This window comes from Seriola dumerili, unplaced genomic scaffold, assembly GCF_002260705.1.
Source record: "Seriola dumerili isolate Sdu_G_001 unplaced genomic scaffold, Sdu_1.0 BDQW01000025.1, whole genome shotgun sequence".
Taxonomy (NCBI): Eukaryota; Metazoa; Chordata; class Actinopteri; order Carangiformes; family Carangidae; genus Seriola; species Seriola dumerili.
The window spans coordinates 21717545-21736942 of NW_019174280.1; the positions used below are offsets into that span (position 1 = coordinate 21717545).

The 19398-nt window shown below is 39.6% G+C and overlaps 2 protein-coding genes across 3 annotated transcripts; both read right to left on the reverse strand.

Annotated features, from left to right (window-relative positions):
- Window positions 1-7497: 7497 nt before the first annotated feature.
- On the reverse strand, window positions 7498-8771 carry gpr63 (G protein-coupled receptor 63). The gene has a single exon (XM_022769481.1). The coding sequence runs from the start codon at window positions 8728-8730 to the stop codon at window positions 7498-7500; it is 1233 nt and encodes a 410-aa protein (XP_022625202.1). The 5' UTR covers window positions 8731-8771.
- Window positions 8772-16616: 7845 nt separating this feature from the next.
- Window positions 16617-18828, reverse strand: ndufaf4 (NADH:ubiquinone oxidoreductase complex assembly factor 4). Of its 2 annotated transcripts, none has more exons than XM_022770315.1 (3): window positions 18664-18828; window positions 18376-18476; window positions 16617-17097 (listed from the first exon to the last, which is right to left on the reverse strand). In XM_022770315.1, the coding sequence occupies exons 1-3, from the start codon at window positions 18797-18799 to the stop codon at window positions 16792-16794; spliced, it is 543 nt and encodes a 180-aa protein (XP_022626036.1). In that variant the 5' UTR covers window positions 18800-18828; the 3' UTR covers window positions 16617-16791. The 2 variants fall into 2 exon arrangements, with proteins under 2 accessions (XP_022626036.1, XP_022626035.1); XM_022770314.1 differs by having other exon boundaries at window positions 18376-18479.
- Between the last annotated feature and the right edge of the window lie 570 nt (window positions 18829-19398).

The following is a 19398-nucleotide window of genomic DNA, read 5'->3' on the forward strand; positions in this document are numbered from 1 at the left end:
TTTTTATGCCTTACTATACTATGATGTTTTTTGACATTTTTATGCCTTATTATACTATGACGTTTTTTGACGTTTTTATGCCTTACTATACTATGATGTTTTTTGACATTTTTATGCCTTACTATACTATGACGTTTTTTGACGTTTTTATGCCTTACTATACTATGACGTTTTTTGACATTTTTATGCCTTACTATACTATGACATTTTTTTGACGTTTTCATGCCTTACTATACTGTGACGTTTTCATGCCTTACTATACTATGACGTTTTATTACATTTTTTTATGCCTAACTATACTTTGGCGTTTTTTGACATTTTTATGCCTTACTATACTATGACATTTTTTTGACGTTTTCATGCCTTACTATACTGTGACGTTTTCATGCCTTACTATACTATGACGTTTTATTACATTTTTTATGCCTAACTATACTGTGACATTTTTTGACATTTTTATGCCTTACTATACTATGACTCTTTTTTTTAACATTTTTATGCTTTACTATACAAATGATTGTATATAAAGGCATAAAAAAGTAATAGTATAGGAAGGCATAAAAATGTAAAAAAAAAAATCATAGTCTTGAAGTTTTTATGCCTAACTAATACCATTATAGTTTATGCCTTCCTATACTATGACGTCTTTTATGCCTTTGTATACTATCATTTTTTTTGATTATTTATATTGGCCGGTGAGTACCAGCATTTTTTTTCCACTTTAAGCACATGACTGACGATCGTCTGTTTGATTTTTTTGTTCTCTGGTTCCTGGCTTTGGGGGGATTTGTTCACCCTACAAACCAGTGAACAATGATAATGGGCCATGAAACTGAGTGATACAAAAATGACACAGAAACAATGCTAGTCTGGTACACACAGTACTTTAACCACAAGTGCCTCTTTGACTTTATCTTATCTCCTTAGGTGAACATCACTTCATCTACCATCACCATGCGTCCTCCTGAGACATCTGCAAGTTCCTGTTGCTTAGTAATAGTCTTCAGTGCTATGATTAAAGTGAGCTTCAAAGCTCTGGGCACGCTCATTATTCACTGCTGGCTGCATAATGAATCCCAGGGAGGAAGCTGATTAAGACCACCGTCTTTTATATTCACACGTCTGGAGCAAATCAAACTCAACTCGTCTCAGTGCTCACTCGAAGTATCTGTTCCTGACCTGGCTGCAACAAGTCACTGAGGTTACTGGACGTGTTGCCAGTCTGATATCTGTAATAGAAACAATCTACTGACCTTTTCGGTACGGGCTGTGTTTTCCACATGATGCTACAAGCTGCCAGCCACCTCATTTGCTCTGCTTTCATGTCTCATGGTCCACACAGATTAACTTCTCTTTGATGTGTCTTTTGGGCTGACATAAAGGTGGGCAGCTTTGAAAGGCATACTATTTCAAATTAAATACTGACTTACAATCATACTCATCACACATACAACATAACATGGGGAGGTAGTTGTGCCAGCAGGTGTCATTTTTAGTTTGGTAAATGTAAATTTAAACATAAATTTAAATTTGGTAAATGTAAATTTACCAAACCAGAAGGGGTATATATGTTGACATCTTTTTTGGATCATGACCTATATCTTCCTCGGTTTTCTTCAGGTATCTGAGAGTCAGGGATTCCACGAATTGACACCTCCACGATTTTGAAAAGATCAGTATTCACTCAACCATCAAGAGTATGAACCAACACAAGCCAATGGATCGAGGAGCGATCTCCTTTTTATTGCACTGCAATGGCAAGGACAGACCCCAGCGCAACACAGAGCAGACATTAAAGATGAGTGCAAAAAAAATGCACAAATAATTGTAAAGACATGCATAGGCTTGTGCTCACTCAGGTAAGAGTGAGCACTCGCATCACAACAACTTGGACGAAAATGAGGCCCACTGTAGTTTCTCCTCTTGTAACAAACTTGACTTTCTGGTGGAATTTCGGTAAATCACGCTTTAAATTTGCATGATTGAAGTTGACAGCGATGATGAAAAAGTGCTGTTTGTTGATTTCTAATGTCACTGTGCAGCTATCGCAGTGGCTTTTTGTCATCAGTGCTACAGTTTAATTTTTACAAAGAGCTTCTGGAGGTGGTAGTTACTCGAGAGGCTTTTTGTGTGAATGTCCAAGGTTAACAACATGTTCCAGAGTCAGAATCAATGCACTGAACAGTCACCAATGCAGAGCACAGAGTTCAGACACAAAGGTTTGTGAGTCTGTAAGTTATACACAGAGCTGATCCACAGAGTAACGTGGATTTTAAAAATTTGTGTTTAATGAATATTTCATATTTTCAATGCAGCACCACATAAAGAATCCTCCCATTCACTTCTATTGTACTAAGGTGGAGGCAGAAATCTCAGAGACTCAGAGATTCAGCACTGGATGCTGAACTGGACACAAAGCATGACCAGGTACCATTAGGGGCAAATATGAAATATTTTTCATAATAACAGTGATTTTAACTTCCTATTGGCTGGCTCTTTTCCGAGTGATCCAATAAAAAATATAGGAGATTTCAGGTAAACACTCAAGAGAAACCAAATCCTGCAAGGTTTGGATGGTGGGTCCAGGTGGGCAGAGTTTGGGGCATGGATGAAGGTGGTGACTGCTTTGTTGTGACATCACAAAGTTACAAAAGTCCTGACAGCTGGTTTTAAGTCTCAGTTTCTGAATACAGACTGTGTGCATTTCTCTGTGGACTGAGTGCTTTGATAGTTTCACAGTATTAATATAGAACCTAGACCTGATCTATAATCACACTACACATGGACAGAGACCTTTACACTGGAGGAACTTTAAACATTACAGCAGGTGAAACGGTGAGCTGAGGTCAAACATGAGCATAGATATAATAGTTAGCAGGTGGACAGTGACACAAAATATTAGTTAACATGTATGACCACACAGATGACAGTATTAATATAGAACATAGACCTGCTTTGTAATCAAACTACACATGGACATCTACCCCTATGCTATATGGGACCTTTAATATCTTAGAATCTTAGAAAATTTCATAACATGGTGCCAAGTTTCTTGCACTAAGTCTGTTTAACACAAAATTATTTATGACTATGCACCACAAACCAACTGAGCTTGGGGACTTGATGGTCTGGGGCCCATGGGCAGTTGCCCACTTTGCCCAGCTGGTAATATGGGCTCGAAAATACATAATACTTTTTCAAACACCTCTTTTGCAAGATATCGTTGGCAGAGTTCGGAGCTACCTGAGCATCCTGCACAAAAAACAAAACAAAACAGTGAGACTGTAAACAGACTAGAGGCTGGTTGTAACACGCAGCAGCTAATACAGCTCTCTATTATCAGTGCATTGCACAACATGCTGTTGAATGCACTGCAGAGTATGACTGACAGGTATGGTCAAAGTGAGAGAAGGCTTTGGGGGGAAAATCATCCTATGTAGGAGTAATGCATAAACACACAACAGGCGTTTGTCGCCCTCACAAAAGCATTCAGCAGAGACAGTGACAGGAAGTGGAGTCCCTGAGGGGAAAAGAGGAGACACAGGTGATGCATTGGGAGGAGGATAATTAACGCAGAGCTTGCACGGAGGCATCACATAAACACCGGGGTCCCAAATGTGATGCCATACATATATAATGATGTTTTTAAATGCACAGGGTATTTCATATGTTATTACACCCAACAGCAAAATGAATCAAAAATTAGATTCACAGTTGACGATTTACATCAGGTACATGTGTACTTACTTTTGTAATCATTGCTTGGTTATATAATAAATAAAAATATAAGAGTCTATGAATCCAACAGGTTGTAATAGCAGCTGCAAAACAACTTTCTTTGTCTGGACTTTGAGAAGCTGTTTCAGCTGTATTACTCACCTCAACACTTCATTGTAGTAAGCTTTGAAAGGAAGTACAAAACATCTCTTTAACAACATGAATTTATCTTTCATGCTGGTTCGTTACCACACTGCCATGGCTTACTGGGACACTTAAATAGAACAGAGCCATTGTTAATTTTATTAAATAACCTGGGCTTTTCATTCTATGTTGCAGCGGTCACACCTCAGAAGGACGTTCGTTCATTCAATCATTACATATTGGTGAGGCCATGAAGCTTACAACTCATAGAGCTAGTGGTATCTATTCCAGTACATATTTTTATTTGTCCAGGTTTGCAGATATCAGTGTCTTAAGATTTCAGTCTCCATCTTGATAAAATAGAGGTGAATGGAATTTGATATTCAAAGACTGGATGAAAAAAATCTAAAACTTTATAAGTATGGCAGGAGGAACTCTTGACAAGTCTCTGTTGAGCTGAAATTAATCGATATATTGTGAATGACTTGGAACATTAACTTTTTTTTTTAATATTTCTGTTTTTACCTTCCAGACATGAACACTTTGTTTTAGACAGCAGAGAAACAACTAAAATGTTTGAAAGATGACTTTAACAAGAGTGTTGCACTGGCATATTATGGAAAATAGTAAAAATGGGAGGTGGATTTTTTTTTTTGTATGGTAACAAATTAACTCTGGTTTAACTTTGTTCAATAACAAAGTGCAACAGCTGTAGAAGATGAAAGTCAGATGAAAGTAACAGCAGGTAGCCCCAACTGGACATTGGGAGGTGTCTCCTGGTATAGTCTACATTGTCTGATTGATCCACAACACAGACAAACAAAAACCCCACTGAAGACAGGTTACCAAGGTAAGAAATGTCTATTTCTTTATTACATTCAACAGTACAGTACACTGAAATTGCACATTTTCACCAGATATAGCAGCATTCTGACTGGCAAATGGACTAATTAATAGGCATATCCAAAACATTTAAATTGAAACACACGTTCAAAAATGTGTCACGGCCACTTTTCGGACCACATTCAAATTCCATTGAAGCCGTTAATTTACATGCCTTGTAAAACAACTTCCACGCAGCTAAAACAAATTGCCCCCCCCCCCGACAACTCATGACTCCAGTGGCAAGAAAAAGACATATGGTCAAGTCAAACCCAGCAGCGCCTGGTTTCTTGAAAAATCAATCTGTGCATACCCTCACACGGTATGTGCCGTTCAGTGCATTTCAGCAGTTATAAAGTGTTTTAATTTACTTTTGTGATTTCCTTCAGTCGACAACTTCACTTAAAAGGCTCCTTTCATTACCCAGAAAGCCATTGTATCACCATCACAAAAGAAGTGTGTACTGTGGGGTTGTGTAGGCGGGAAAAGAGCCATAGCTAGAGTGATAGCATAACAGAAAGAGAACAAGTGTATCCATGGTTGTATTCTCTGGTCTACTGAGTAGGGCTGAGTATCCAATTTAAATACTTTTCATACCAAAATAAATAAATAATTAATACTATAATTATCTCTTTGACTCACTCTATAAAAAGATAGTTCCTGATGTCAATAATAATAATTTCAGACTGTATTGTGTTTACAGATTTGAGAACTTACATTTGAAAAAGTAATTATTGTGGTATTGGTAGCAAGAAGGTATTGTATTGGCACTACCCAGCCCTATTATTGAAGATTAATTGCAGATTACTTATGCTGTTGGTGGAGATGAGCATCTCTAACCCCTTTTACACGGCCTGTTCAAGGCGGGAACACTGTGCCTTTATTCCCCCCTCGTCATTCAGTTGTTGTTCTGCCTTTAAGCCGGCAGCGGAGGTAGTCAAACAGCTGGATCGACGTCTATGTAAAAGGTTCAGAGTCGGTATGGCTGGACAGGATGCTGAAGCTGTTGCATTACATGTCATACCTGCTATCACACAGGTCACACACACGGGTGGCATCATGTCAGACTTGTTTGGGTCGGTATAAACAAGCAAAGCCGACATAATGAGGGGTCTTCTTAACAGCAATACAACAGGATCTCTGTGTAAAAGGGGCTTCTGAGTCTTCCGCAATATATTTTACCCTGTATGGTTGTTTACCAACCAGTAAACCAACTAAAGCAAACACAAATGCGCTTGTTGTTTGGTCTGCTATTTTAGACTGAGGCAAAACAGTCAGCACCGTTGCTTTTGAGTTGGTACGTCTTGACAAACGATGACCTAAGCGACCGAGACTCTTCACAGACTCGAAGGCAACTGGACTTCAAGTGTAGTCTAGTAAAAAGCAGATACTTACCAGCCCAATCAGATATCTAGGAGAAGTGATTCTACATGACTGCATATTATATAAAATGGAACATTTTAGTACAGCTAAACCTCACCGGACCACAATGAGAGAAAAGAAAACTTCGGGTTTCACCGGGTCATCATCACAGCTGATGATGGTAGTGAAGCAGCTTTGATTGGAAACGTCTCCTACACGGTGAGTCCAGTCGCCTTTGACCCGTTAAGATATTTTTCCATGACCTACTGAGAATCTTAACAGGCATCCTGCAGGTTTCTGAACCTCAGTACAAAGTGGTTAAGTCAGACTGACATTAGCACTGCATAAATGCTGTGGGGCTTCCTATGCTGAAAGTTTCATCAAAAACAAAAAATAAATGCAAAAAGGTTGACCATGGCTCAACTTTTGCCGCAATGCAATATCCTCCAATCGAAATATGTACCACACACTGGTAGATTCCCTAACCCTGTCAAGACGATGGAGAGGATGATTGTTGTTGTGTTAACTTTCCAGTGTAGGATCAGGTAATGAACCTCAATACCTTTCAGTGCCGACTATATGAAAAAACCATCTAGTCTGGTCAGACTCGTAATGTTGTTTTCTTATTCTTTGATCAAATTGTACCTTGAGTATGGAGAGAAAACATCCATAATTACATACTCTAACCTTAATGTTTACTTTCGAACATATCCCAAAGCCTGAACAGAGACAGGGGTCACAGTCTCCCCGCCATATACAACCACTTGTTATCACGCGACAGAAGCTCAATTCATAGGTCACGTGATTACACCTGAGCAAAAAATTCCGTTCAGCGAAGATGGCCGTGGGATACACTAAAAGTTCTAGAAAAGGTTAGGAAGCAGACTTTGAGTTTTTCAATATTTGATCCCAGTCGATTAGTTACTGGTTCAGATTTAACATTTACCAACATTTTGGCTTCTTTTGTTATAAATAACGTGTACACTCCTCAAAGGTATCAAAAAAGTACCGTGTCTGGTAGTAGTAGTAGTATTGTAACAGAACTAGCATCGACCAAAACCCAGCCCTAAAACAAAGCTGTAAAATCCTGGTAGTATCTAGTATTAGAAACCACTGTGCAGTGTTTCGGCAACTGATCAGCTTTAAAACTGAGGGATGATCGACTCAAACTGGACTTTCTGGGTTGTATTTCATCTTTAAAGTGGACCCTGCAGCAACACGCCCACATCAACACTGCCCCTTGGCTTTTTTCTTTTTTTTTTGCAGTGCTACTTTCAGTCTGAACACCTGCTAAGGGAAGTATACCACCATACAGCAAAACAGTACGTTATGTAAAGATGGTTTTTTTTTTTTGTAAAACAGTGTTTAAATGTTTGAGGGTGGATTTTTCCTTTAAACCACAGAGCGATGCTCTCCGCACACATACACTGCGCTCGGCTGTATGCGCCTCTTCGTGTTTCCCGGCAGTTGAGGAAGAAACTTGAAGTACTTGGGCATCAGGTCAAGGCAGGCGTCGCGGAACTTCTTGATCCGCCAGTAGTAAATGAGAGGGTTGAGGGCTGACTTGAGGTAGCACAACCACAGGACCCATGTGCTGATTTGAAAAAAGCTGTCTTTATGGTAGAACCCATCGCTAAAGGTAGTGACCAGACTGTACGCAGTGAAAGGTGCCCAGCACACTGTAAACACGGAGAAGAGGATGAGGATGGTGGTGAAGGCACGGGTCTTAAAGCTCATGTCTATGTTCATTTGGAAGGGCCTCTGGAGGCTCAGCAGGCCCAGTTTGCTGGCCTGGCTCAGACAGATGCTGTCTGGGTGGCTGTGGATGCGGATGGCGTTGTGGCGGATGGTGTTCAGGATCCCCATGAACGTGTACAGCATGACCATGAAAGGCATGAAGAAGAAGACTAGCATTAGGATCAATACATAGGCATGGTAGCCGGGCTCAATGCTGTATCCAAATACACACTGAGGGGCCCGTGGAGGGATCTGAAGGGCAGGGGAACCTACAGCCAGGGGGAAAGAGAAAATGAAAGACAGTCCCCATGTGACCACTATAAGCACTTTAGCTCTCTGTGGGCTCAGCTTATCTTGCTTCTGGACAATAATGAGAAAGCGATCTATGCTTATTATAAGCAGTACAGCCACGCCTTCCATCACAAAGAACCAAAAGAGCATGGCTGACACTCGACAGAAAAGGTCTCCGAAAATCCAGTTGGTGGTCACAACAGTAACCAGAGCAAAGGGCATGTTCAGGATGGCCAGCATCATGTCTGCAAACGCCAGGCTTGCCAGGAGGATGTTGATGGCTGAGCGCATGGCAGATCTCTGGTACACCATCAGGCACACTACCACATTTCCCAACAGAGCCACCAGCAGGATGGCAACCATGACGAAGCAGAAGAAGACCTGCAGAGGTAGGCTGACACCCTGCAGGCTCTCCGGGGCCTCCGCTGTCGCTGTGACTGGCTCCGGGGGTGAACGGGAGCCCAGGGAAACGTTCGCCATGGAGATGTTCTCCATTGCCGGCCTCTTGGAAAGGTTCAGCAGCCCCGTAAAGAGGCAGCAGAGACTGGCGTCAATGTCCCTTGCCTCTGGAAGGGAAACCGTATTGGAGTGAACCATTCTTCCCCTGGGTGAGCAGGCATTGTTGTTGGTGAGCTCACTCTGAACATGATGCCGTGGATGCAGGTATTCCCAGCTCAACGCAACACGACGTCTTCATGGCTGCGAGAACCTAAGACATACACAAAAACATAGTGAATGCTGAGGAAATAAAAAAAAAAGAAAAAAGAGTAAGGTATGTGAAGCGGCATTATCACAGCAGATCAAACCAGCATTACTTCCATCAGAATTCCCCGTGGAGTTGTAATGACAGTCAGATGTAACCCACACAAGAGTTATATGCCTGCATCTCCCCGATTAAATCACTCTACCATAATCACTCTCAAACCTGCGCTGTCTGCCAGAATGAGACAAATTATTGGTCCTGACACAAAACTAGAATCAGCGCCTCACAGTCATATGCCTCCGCCAACCAGTCAAGTTACAGTATAAATCCATGTCTGTCAAGACATTGAAGGAATTTAATACTGTATTTGCAGAACATTATGATGTCACAGTGATGTTGACCTTTCACCTTTTGGATATATAAAATGTCATCACTACATCCATTTTAGACATTTGCGTAAAATTTTGAGTTACGACCAAAAACATGTGATGTCGCAGTGACCTTAACCTTTGACCACCAAATTCTCAAGAGTTTATCCTTGAGTCCAAGTGAAAGTTTTTGCCAAATTTCAAGAAATTCCCTCAAGGCGTTCCTGAGATATCACGTTCACAAGAATGGGACGGACCAACGGACGAGCGACCCTAAACAGCTGTTTAGATGCCAGAAGTGTTTTCAGTCTTTTAATATGCATTGTTGCAATGTCCAATTGATTTACATGCAAACTACTGCCCATCATTTAACAGAAGCTAATTACAATTTGTTCAACTTACGACAACAATTTGGTATGTATCAAAGCATTTACAAATTCAATTTCAGTGTTATGATTAAAGATCAAATGAAGCTTGGAACCTGCACACTAAAGTCTTCCCTTCATTTTTGCAGACTTCTCCACAACCCTATATAAGAAGACGTGGACCTGATGACCTGACCAAGTTAGTCCAAAATTCGAAGTAAACTTGAATGCTACACACATTCAAAGACAATTAAGCTGAAGGAATAGTTCAGCCTTTTGGGAAACATGTTGTCACCTTCTTTCTGAGAGTCAGATGAAAATATCATTACCAATCTTGTGTCTTGTGCACTGAAGGCCGATTCATGGTTTCTGTGTGCAGCCTAAAACCTGAGTCTGCGTCGACTGTCCACACTGCAAGCACGCCGACTGCGCATGCACCAGACAAGTAAACCAGATGCTCGTACTGTTTATATCCCATCCACGGTCCTATCCTTTTTAAGCGCTCACTCACACACTTGTCCTTTCTTTTGTTACTTTTTCATGTTGCTAAGCCAAGTACAATAAACAAAGGAGCACTGCTCGCTGTCAGGAGGTTGCCTTCATGTGTGTGCATCTATGTGTCCGTGGACTGTAGTATGAATACAAGCACGTCCGTGTCTGTGGACATGGTTAGCCTAGCTTTGCATAAAGACTGGAAAAAGACAGAAATAACAAGCCTGACTCTCTCCACAGTTCAAACATACACCTACCTTCTCCTATAAAGCCGACTTATAAACACTTCATTATTCATGTCTTTAATCCACACACAAACTGAAAGGTGAAAACCACACAGTTATTTCTATGTGACACAGACATGAGACCGCTATTAATCTTTTCATTTTATCTCAGAAACAAGGGAATATGTGTATTTCCCAAAATGTTGAAGTAGAATACGAACAAAAGTAGAAAAATAAAAACAATCTTTTTGCTTGAATGGTGAAATGAAATCATGTTAAAGTGTTTCTCTTACCCTCCACCAGTACGCAACAGCCAGTGTTCTGGGGACAAGTCAAATAGTGCAATAAAAACCCTTATCACTTATATAAACACGGGACGCTGTTTATTTCAGACTGCCTGGTATCACTGACGATGACTAAGCCAGAAATGTCAAATAATAAACGTGTCGTGGAAAAGTACTTTAAAAAAATTAATTTCCACATAAATGAAGTGGATTCATTAATTCGTGAAAAACACAGGTTGGCCTCTGCTTTGATACCTGGATATGCAGCTATTCAGCAGATAGTGTTATCACATGTCACCAAGACAGTCAAGAGAGAAAAAGCTGTAGTAATGAGATAAACAGGCTGGCAGCAACAAAGCTGCGAAGACTTTGCTTTTATTCATATGCTGATGACAATTGTATTGTCTGCTGCAATTGCCCATTGCTTCATCACAATGAAGACTACAGTGAATGAGAGCGAATAAGAAACGAGGGGTTTAATTTTAGCCCACTTCCTGCTTCATTCACCTCACATACACACACACATGGGGATTTGTGGATCACAATTCTGAGCATACTCTGCAGCAGTCTGCCATAACAGGGACGGCAATACACATCTCTTTCCCTTGCTTCAGGGGCAACATGACCTAAAAAAAAAAAAAAAAAAAAAATTAAAATAGCCACTTAGGCCTCAGAGCAATCAACTAAACCTGCAGTAAAATGGATGATCGGGCACTTGGTGATTGAAAGACTGGGAATTGTTCAAATACTCTGTGTGACAACGCGATTATGCAGCGGAGAATTGTGGAGAGAATGGGCCGAGAGCTTTTCAGCCACATCTTGTAACCTTGAATTGCTAGGAGGAATACTCGGGGGACAAAAAGGGTTCCTGCCTATCGTGTCATTGATGGTGTACATGGAAACATTTTACTAGTTTATGTCAAAAACAACCTGTGAGAGTGTGCCTTGTTTGTTTGATGTGTCTTGTGAGAGAATTACCCACGTCCGTCTCTGTAAATAACAAGATTTCTACGTGTTAAACAATGTAAGATTTGATGGAGATGAATAATTGCATCAAATTCTGTAACGTGGTATCTGTGGAAAGAAATGCATTTGTAAAATGTTACACAGTGACAATTAAATCTTCCATAACAATGTGTTAAGTCTGAGACTACAGTCGCATGGAAGCAGAGATATTGAACAACTGTCTCTAACAATAACTAATTGTGAAACTCCTTTTTTAATATTCTATTAGTTTCGATGCAAAATTCACAGTGGATAAGTGCAACATGACATGGTTGTTTCTCCAGTGAAATGTGTTTGTAGAATACACATCTGTCTGTCTGCCCTGTTTCCTTGTCAGTAAACGAGGCCATTGTTGTTCTCTTTGCTAACACAAAATGGACTTGACTAGCAAGCCGTGGTGAGTAGATAACCATAACCCCAAACCATTAGAGAAGCAACGAGAAGGCCGAATTTGGATTTTAAAAAAAGTGGATAAAGGCAAGGCTGTTTGTGGACTGTTTAAAATGCAAATGCTCTAAAGTGATGTTAGCTTTTCACTCAAGTGAAATCAGCAGCAGTGCCACGAATGAACAGAACATTATATTTCATACATTAACATGGGCTATGTGCGTTTACACGTTAACTTTTCTTTCTTTTTTCAAAGTAATTTTCTTTTTCTTTTAAAGAGGTAGCCTAATTCTTAGTACCACTTAATTGAAAGCACTGAAATATTTTTACTTTTACTCTTGAATTCTGCTGTAAGAATTAAATCCCATGTTAGCAACTACAGTTTTCCCACTTATCGTGACTTTTTACTCCAAAAAAAAAAAAAAAGAGAAAATAAATTTTAGTAGCTTGACTGCATAGTATTTTAAATAACCAACATTCAAATTGTAAAGACTTATTTGTGAACTCTTTGAAAAAACAACAACAAAAACTAAAAACAACTTAAAGATCATGTTTTTGAAATTGTAAAAATTACCTTGTGGACATTTTAAAAGTGGGTGGGAGTTCACACCACACAAACAGATGGTTTTCAAAGTAAAACATATTAATGCTCCAGGGGCATTTAAACATCAACATTAGGTATTCAGTGGAAGGTATCCAGCTGTTTATAAAGGGGTAAATCCTGTCTTTGTTTAAATAACATCACTTCAATGTCTATGTATGTTTTTAATTTGTGTTGCTTAGATTTTTTGAATTAAGTTTGTTATGCGTTGTTATACATAGAAACATGTAAATCAGTGCAGTCTTCTGACTATAAATATTTCCTAATAAGCTGGTGGCCATATGTTAGACACATGATGGTGGTTCTGTTCAGAAGGTAAATCCCATCCCCGCGTCCCTTCAACAGCAAGACTGGTAGATCTGTGAGACCAGCTCTGAGGTGTTGTGAAAATTGACCCAGAGTGTTGTGAAAATCAAAATCAATGCCAAAACAGAATTACACCTCAATCAGACCAGGCCCTCACTTCATCGACCTCCAACTAGGAGCAATTCGGTGGGCAAACCCCAGCAGTTTCGCTGCTCGCCATTATAAATTTGACAGTGTAATTAGCTTGTTGAGGATTCAGTAATTTGAACATCCTCGACCAAAATGGTTGAGACGACAAACTGAGGGTCCATGGAGAGTTTAAGTCTCTGTGGGCGACGGGGGCAGTCGGTGTTAATAACCAGGAGCCCATATTTCATGGTTTAATGTCGGAATTTAGCAAAAAACATTTACGATAAATGATGTTTTAATTGTGTTCCATCTCCACTGATATTACCTGCTTCATTCTCCCATGTTGGAGCTCAGGGGCGGGCGAAGTGTTGAGGCTCAGTCCTCCAAACGCTGCATCTCGCCACTCAAAAATGCTTCCTCCTCCTCGCTGTAGTCAAAACATAAAAACAGTTGTTCTACCGAAGAAGAAGAAGAAGAAGAAGAGGAGGAAGGCCACTGATGCTTTTTTTTTTTTTTTCTTCAAAATGTAGTCCTGTGGCTGTGTGTTTTATCAACAGTGCGACACCCGGTGATGCCGCCGCCACCTACACAAACGAAGCCATAGAAAAAAGTGAAATCCGCATTTGGTTAGTCTCGCTTTGTTTCTCGGAGAGGAGCACGGGAGAGAGGCGGCTCTGATTGTCCACGTTATTTATGGAGTGAGTAAACATGAAGCTCCTGTTTTCCTGCTTTTCTTTTCCCTCCGATTCATTCAGATGTGAGATGTGAGCGACGCAGCCTCCGGCACCAAAATGTATCGGGCTTTCTACTGCAAGTAGCCCAAATTATCACTACACTGTTGCAAACTGCTCTCACTGTCGGCTACCAGCGGCAAGGACGCGACGCTTACACATACCACTTCCTATCTGGACTTTCAAAATAATTGTCCTAAAAAATGTTTTCATGCGGTTCTTTCAGAAAAAAGATAAGACATATTAACCCACACTCAAAAGTAATATATGTAAACTGAATTTCCATATATGAAATATATATACATATAAAATAAAACAAACCTACATTGACATACTGTAGGTATATGTTTAGCTCATACCTACATATATATCCATCCCAAAGCCTGTCAATATGTTGATATTATATATGGTCATAAAATCTGAAACCACTTTCCCAGAATGGCAAGATAGATGTGTTTAACATTAATGTGAAATTAATAAGAAAATATGTATAAGCATATATAATTTTTACATGTGTGTTGTTTCAATAAATTCACATGTATACATTAAATATGTTGTTAACATATATAGAAAAATTACTCAGATATCTTAACATATGTACATATACAAATTTTACCATGGGTTTTTATATATATGGCAACAATACTCTTGACATATGTCATACATTTCTGAATGGGAAAATATAAAATAAATGGCCACCCGTGGGCTTTCTGTCAAGGGTAGACTCAAGATTAATTAATTAATTACTTAATTTGATGAAAGCAGGAGTCTACATGTGGCTAAAACTAAGCTACTCAATAAATATATTAAATATATCGATACTTTTATGAATACTCGGGGGATATGATCACCATGAATGGCCATTGAACTAAGACTGTAATCGTTATTGCTATTTGCAGGAACGTGCATCACGCTTAGGAAAGTTAAAGGAGAATTACATTTAGGTTTTAGATTGTACAATTACGAGAAAGTGATATAATTAAAAATTGAAAAATCCTGTGCACACATTCACCAACATATTATTAAAATATTTTTATGTAGCCTAGCTAATTTTTTTTAAAATTTAATACTCTAAAGTATTTTGATATTTCTGCAGTTTGTTTACGTATAGAAAACAGAAACTTTATTCTGAAAGCAGAACAGCGCAGCTTCCGGCAGCACTCGCACTCTCTCCGGCTATCTTAACACAGGTTTGTATTCAGTGATAACTGACACCCAGAGAAGCCAGTTACACGGGCAAAAGTGGACTTTTCTTCGGGAACGCCCCGTTTTCAGCGTCATCCAATTGACAGACAGGGCGAAGTGGGTAAAGTAGGCGTGGCTTGGCTGGAGGAAGTACTTTTATGGGCACGTGTTTCTGTTGCAGGTGGTAAAGATGACAAATGGGGTGTTATTGCAAAAGTAAGCTCATTGTTGTCATATTGTTTACTGAGGTTTTTAATGTGTGGCAGGGTTATGACAATTATTTTAATACGATTTGAACACAACACTGATAACACTTGTTACAGCGCATAAATACTCACTTGTCAGACTCTTGGCTGACTCAATAACACATGAAATAAGAAGACAAAATACTTTTATTTTCAAAAAGTGTGCGTATATGCAGCAAATTGGTTCAAGTGTCACAAGGTCGGTCGTATTATTCATAAGTGTACATGTTGTTTAAACACATTATTCACAGGCTGCTTCCTGAACCATATAAATAAATAAATACATTTCCCACCTTTCATGTTAACAGCATTAAAACAGAAAGAACAGACCTCCTCTGATATGAGCTGATTTTCTTTCTGTCAGGTGATTGAAAAAAATAAAATAAAATCATTGGTTCTTGTATCCTTGCTTTGTGAAGGTGGAGGTATAATGTATGAGCTGTGAGCTCATTTACAATAAGGTCTAAGGTTTGTTTCACATGAGCCTGAAAACATTTCACATTTGTTCAACATAGATCTCAGTGGTCAACATCTCAGTTGTGATACTGGTTGATATTGTTGTTTTGCTTTTTTTTTTTTTATTTCATTTAATGTGTAAGAGGTATTTTTTTTTCCCAAGACACATAAGAGCAGGCTGATACACATATAATAGCCCAAAGTCTTCTACACAGTAAATTAATAGTTTAAGGGTTTTTTTGCTTTCTTTCCAAGAGTGAGATGAGGTCAATTAATCTTTAGTCTGTGCGTTAAATTTTGCAGAATTACTGGCATTATAAATAAAGAGTAGTACTACCACTATGTGAAAACACTGTTAGCCTGTGATAAAAGTCTTGCGTTCAACATTACACTAAGCTAGGCTTGTAATACCACTGCTCCGCCATTAGGGCACCATCAGGTTCAACTGTAATTACATGTGTGTATTTCATTAAATTGATGTGTTGCTTGTCCTTTTTTATGGCGTATATGACAAGTTTGACCTTATTCCTCACAGGAGTTCACTCCATGAGATCTTCCAAATTAGTCGACATAAATTGCCATGGCGATGTACCCAGGGTTAAATCTGAAGTTACCTCGCTAACCGCAAGATCCAGCTTTGTAGTACAGGCCTCAGGTTTTGCAGGTTTTGGTTTCTGTTTAGGCATCTTGGTACCAAACCTGGCAACCTCACTCCAACACCACGCGTCATAGTGACGCGTACAGATTAAGCTTCACACATCCTCAATCCAGCTCCACACTCAACGCACAAAACACGAGATTAATATCCATCATCATCCATTTTCATGTCACTATGATAGGAGAAGCCTATAAGCGTATATCGCAAAATATTGTCGAATTCCTTTAAAATAAACTATGATTTCTCAACTTTTTCTGGACCTCTCGAATACAGATGCTTAATTTAATATAATTATTTATTCATTTTATTATTTTCAAGTTTTTTTTTTTGTTTTTTTTTACAATTATCAATTAATCAACCTAAGGATTCTCCCATGACTCCATCCACATATAAAGCAAAACATCATTGGCTCCCAACCCCATGCTTGCCTTATCATCTCTCCCAATGCCAATATATTGACGTACATAGATATATGTGGTAATATTTTGTCTCTTATTACCATTCGCCGATAGTCTAGTCCTACGAAGCCTTTATCTGCTTGGTGCTGTCAGTCTTGGGCGGTATGATCTGAACCTGGAAGGGGATGAAGAACTCCACAAGAGCCTTGGTGTCTTTCAAGTCAAGAGAATATTCCTGAGCGATCTTCTCCGGCGTCCAGGCGTCTGGCTGCCGCTGGTGGCTGCTGAGGGCCTTCAGAGCCTCAGCGATGGTCAGTTTGCCTTTGGGAACGTCCGTGAGCTCCACCAGGCCGTACGGGTCCCCCGGTAAACTGAACCTGAGCGGCCGGCGCTCTGCTTCTTTAGCCCCCATCACTTCCTTGGATGCCTGTTGGAAAATGAAGTATGAGGAAATGAGTGGAGAATACTTAAAAACCCCTTTTTGTTCAACACACACTCGACTGTGAAGACTGAATTTCTTTTATACTAAAATACAAACTAATGGCTGGATATCCACGAAATCTCCTAAGCGTAAAGTCGAACATTCACTCATGTTGGTTTGATGGTTTAATTAGTAATCTATAGCCTATTACATTTCAAAAGTAACCTCCTCAACACTGTAAATAACACTGTACACCACTGGTTGCCAAGATTGGGGATCCTGATGCTTAAAGAGCAGAAAACTGTTGCATCATCGTTACACACACTTCAAATCTGTGCTTTTAGTTCCTATGTGTCATCATTATTTGAAACACGTTTTCAAGTAACCATCTGGAGTTTTGCATACAAGTGAATTAGGAAAGCAGTTTGTGGATTTGGGACGTACAGAGCATCTCTCCACGGGGGAAACTTGTCTCGTCTTTATTTGAAATAGTCAGATTCACACAATGTAAAAGCCGTGACTCAGCTTCAGACAGCTGCACCTACAGACTCGACGAGGGTTAGCTACCAGCTCCTGTTACACACTGTTAAGGGAAAGGTCTGAGTAAAGAGACTAGAAATGACTACAGACACTAATATTGTCTCTACAGCCTCATAATTAGATATCCATATAATTCTGAATGAAGCACCATCCATTATCCAAGAAATCAATACACGCAATGTCCCAAATGCAGAATAGAGACATTGCCTGAGGTCTTGCAGGAAGATTCAGCAGTTTTGGCAGATTATAGGGAGTTAAATTAATAAAACCCTATCTATTACTACAGAGTGTGATTCACTATGCATGTTACTTGGGATATCAAATCCCTCAATTACTGATAGGTAATAAAGGAAACTCTACAAGATGCCATTTTCTTGCACATACTGTGCAAGAAAATGAATTCTTCTTTAGTGGATAACAGATAAAGCTCCATCCAAAACACACTGGCATAAAAATCATACATGAATATGTATTTTGGGATTATTTGACATGCATGTTACATTGCAAAGAGAATGTATTTTGCAGAGGATGGGAAGCGACACCTGACTATGGGCTCTCTTTTACTTTTATGTAAGTCCAGAATCTCTCACCTGGTTGTGATTGTGAATGTGTCTGTGTCTTGTTTCATTTTTGTTTCGTCTTTGTTTTTTTCTTCTACTGTTGTGAATGTGTGTGTTGCTTTGATGCAAACACAATCAATAAAACATATTTACAAAACATTAATACAGAGAGTCCCAGTCTGACCTCTGCTGCTGCTACCGGGTCTTTAGACTCCACATACACCGACTTGAGGAGGGTCAGCAGAGGGTCGTTCCTCTGGTTCACTGGATCCACCGCTGTCTCCGCTGCTGAAACACACACACACACACAAACACACACACACAACACACAAACACATACACGCGCTCGTCAACAGGGAAACTGAGGTTTCATTGTAAAGCTTAATTTGCACGTCTGAGTCTTACCGGCGAACCCGGCATGACCCCTGAGAGGAGACAGTTACACAAGTTCGCGGAGGTTTGGGACGCTCACCTTCGGAACCGGCGGCAGAGGGCGGATCGCTGACCGCGTGTCGAGGCGCTGCCCGCGGCTTCTCCTTGGAGATTTCTCGGAACACCCGGTTCTCTAGGTTGAAATTTCTGAACATACGCACGACCCGTGCCCCCATGTTCGACGAGTTACCGAACACCGCTACCAATAAAGATTATTCAAACCGCACAACGGTGAGCGAGAAGGGTCATTTCACAGTGAAAAGGCGAACACGGAAATTAGCAGCGACACCACGTGGTTGGATCCGCGGATGTATTATATGATGATCGAAAATATATAATTACAGAAAAGGCTTTTTGCTGTATTTGTATTTTTTTTGCTTATATTTTGATTTTTAATCATTTTTGAAGTCAAAATTTCGACCTACCAAATAAAGATAGCAAGTCAAAACTTAAATCCCATAATTTTGACATAGTAAATGTCATTTGGATTATTTTATTTTTTTGGAGCTGCTAACAACTGGTAAAAATTAACATGGCAGGTCAAAAGTGTTGTGAAACACTGGTTTAATCTTTATTAATGCACTATATATTTATAAGCTTATAATGTATTTTAATATAAAATCTTAATTTGAAAATCAGATAAATGTGGGGCAGTAGGAAGTACACTTACCCTCCGAAATGTGGTGAAGTAGAGACAAGCAAAGAAAATGAAGACACCTGAGTGAAGTAAAAGTATTTTAAAACTGTACTTGAGTAAATATTCCTACTACTTTTT

What these genes read in the sequence shown, in the direction of transcription:
- ndufaf4 (XM_022770314.1), bottom strand. Translation starts at nt 18,799, where the DNA reads ATGGGGGCACGGGTCGTGCGTATGTTCAGAAATTTCAACCTAGAGAAC. An exon ending in CTCTGCCGCCGGTTCCGAAG is followed by an intron (nt 18,480 to 18,663) that starts GTGAGCGTCCCA and finishes TGTGTGTTTCAG; the next exon opens with CAGCGGAGACAGCGGTGGAT. An exon ending in ACCCGGTAGCAGCAGCAGAG is followed by an intron (nt 17,098 to 18,375) that starts GTCAGACTGGGA and finishes ATTTTCCAACAG; the next exon opens with GCATCCAAGGAAGTGATGGG.
- gpr63 (XM_022769481.1), bottom strand. Translation starts at nt 8,730, where the DNA reads ATGGTTCACTCCAATACGGTTTCCCTTCCAGAGGCAAGGGACATTGAC.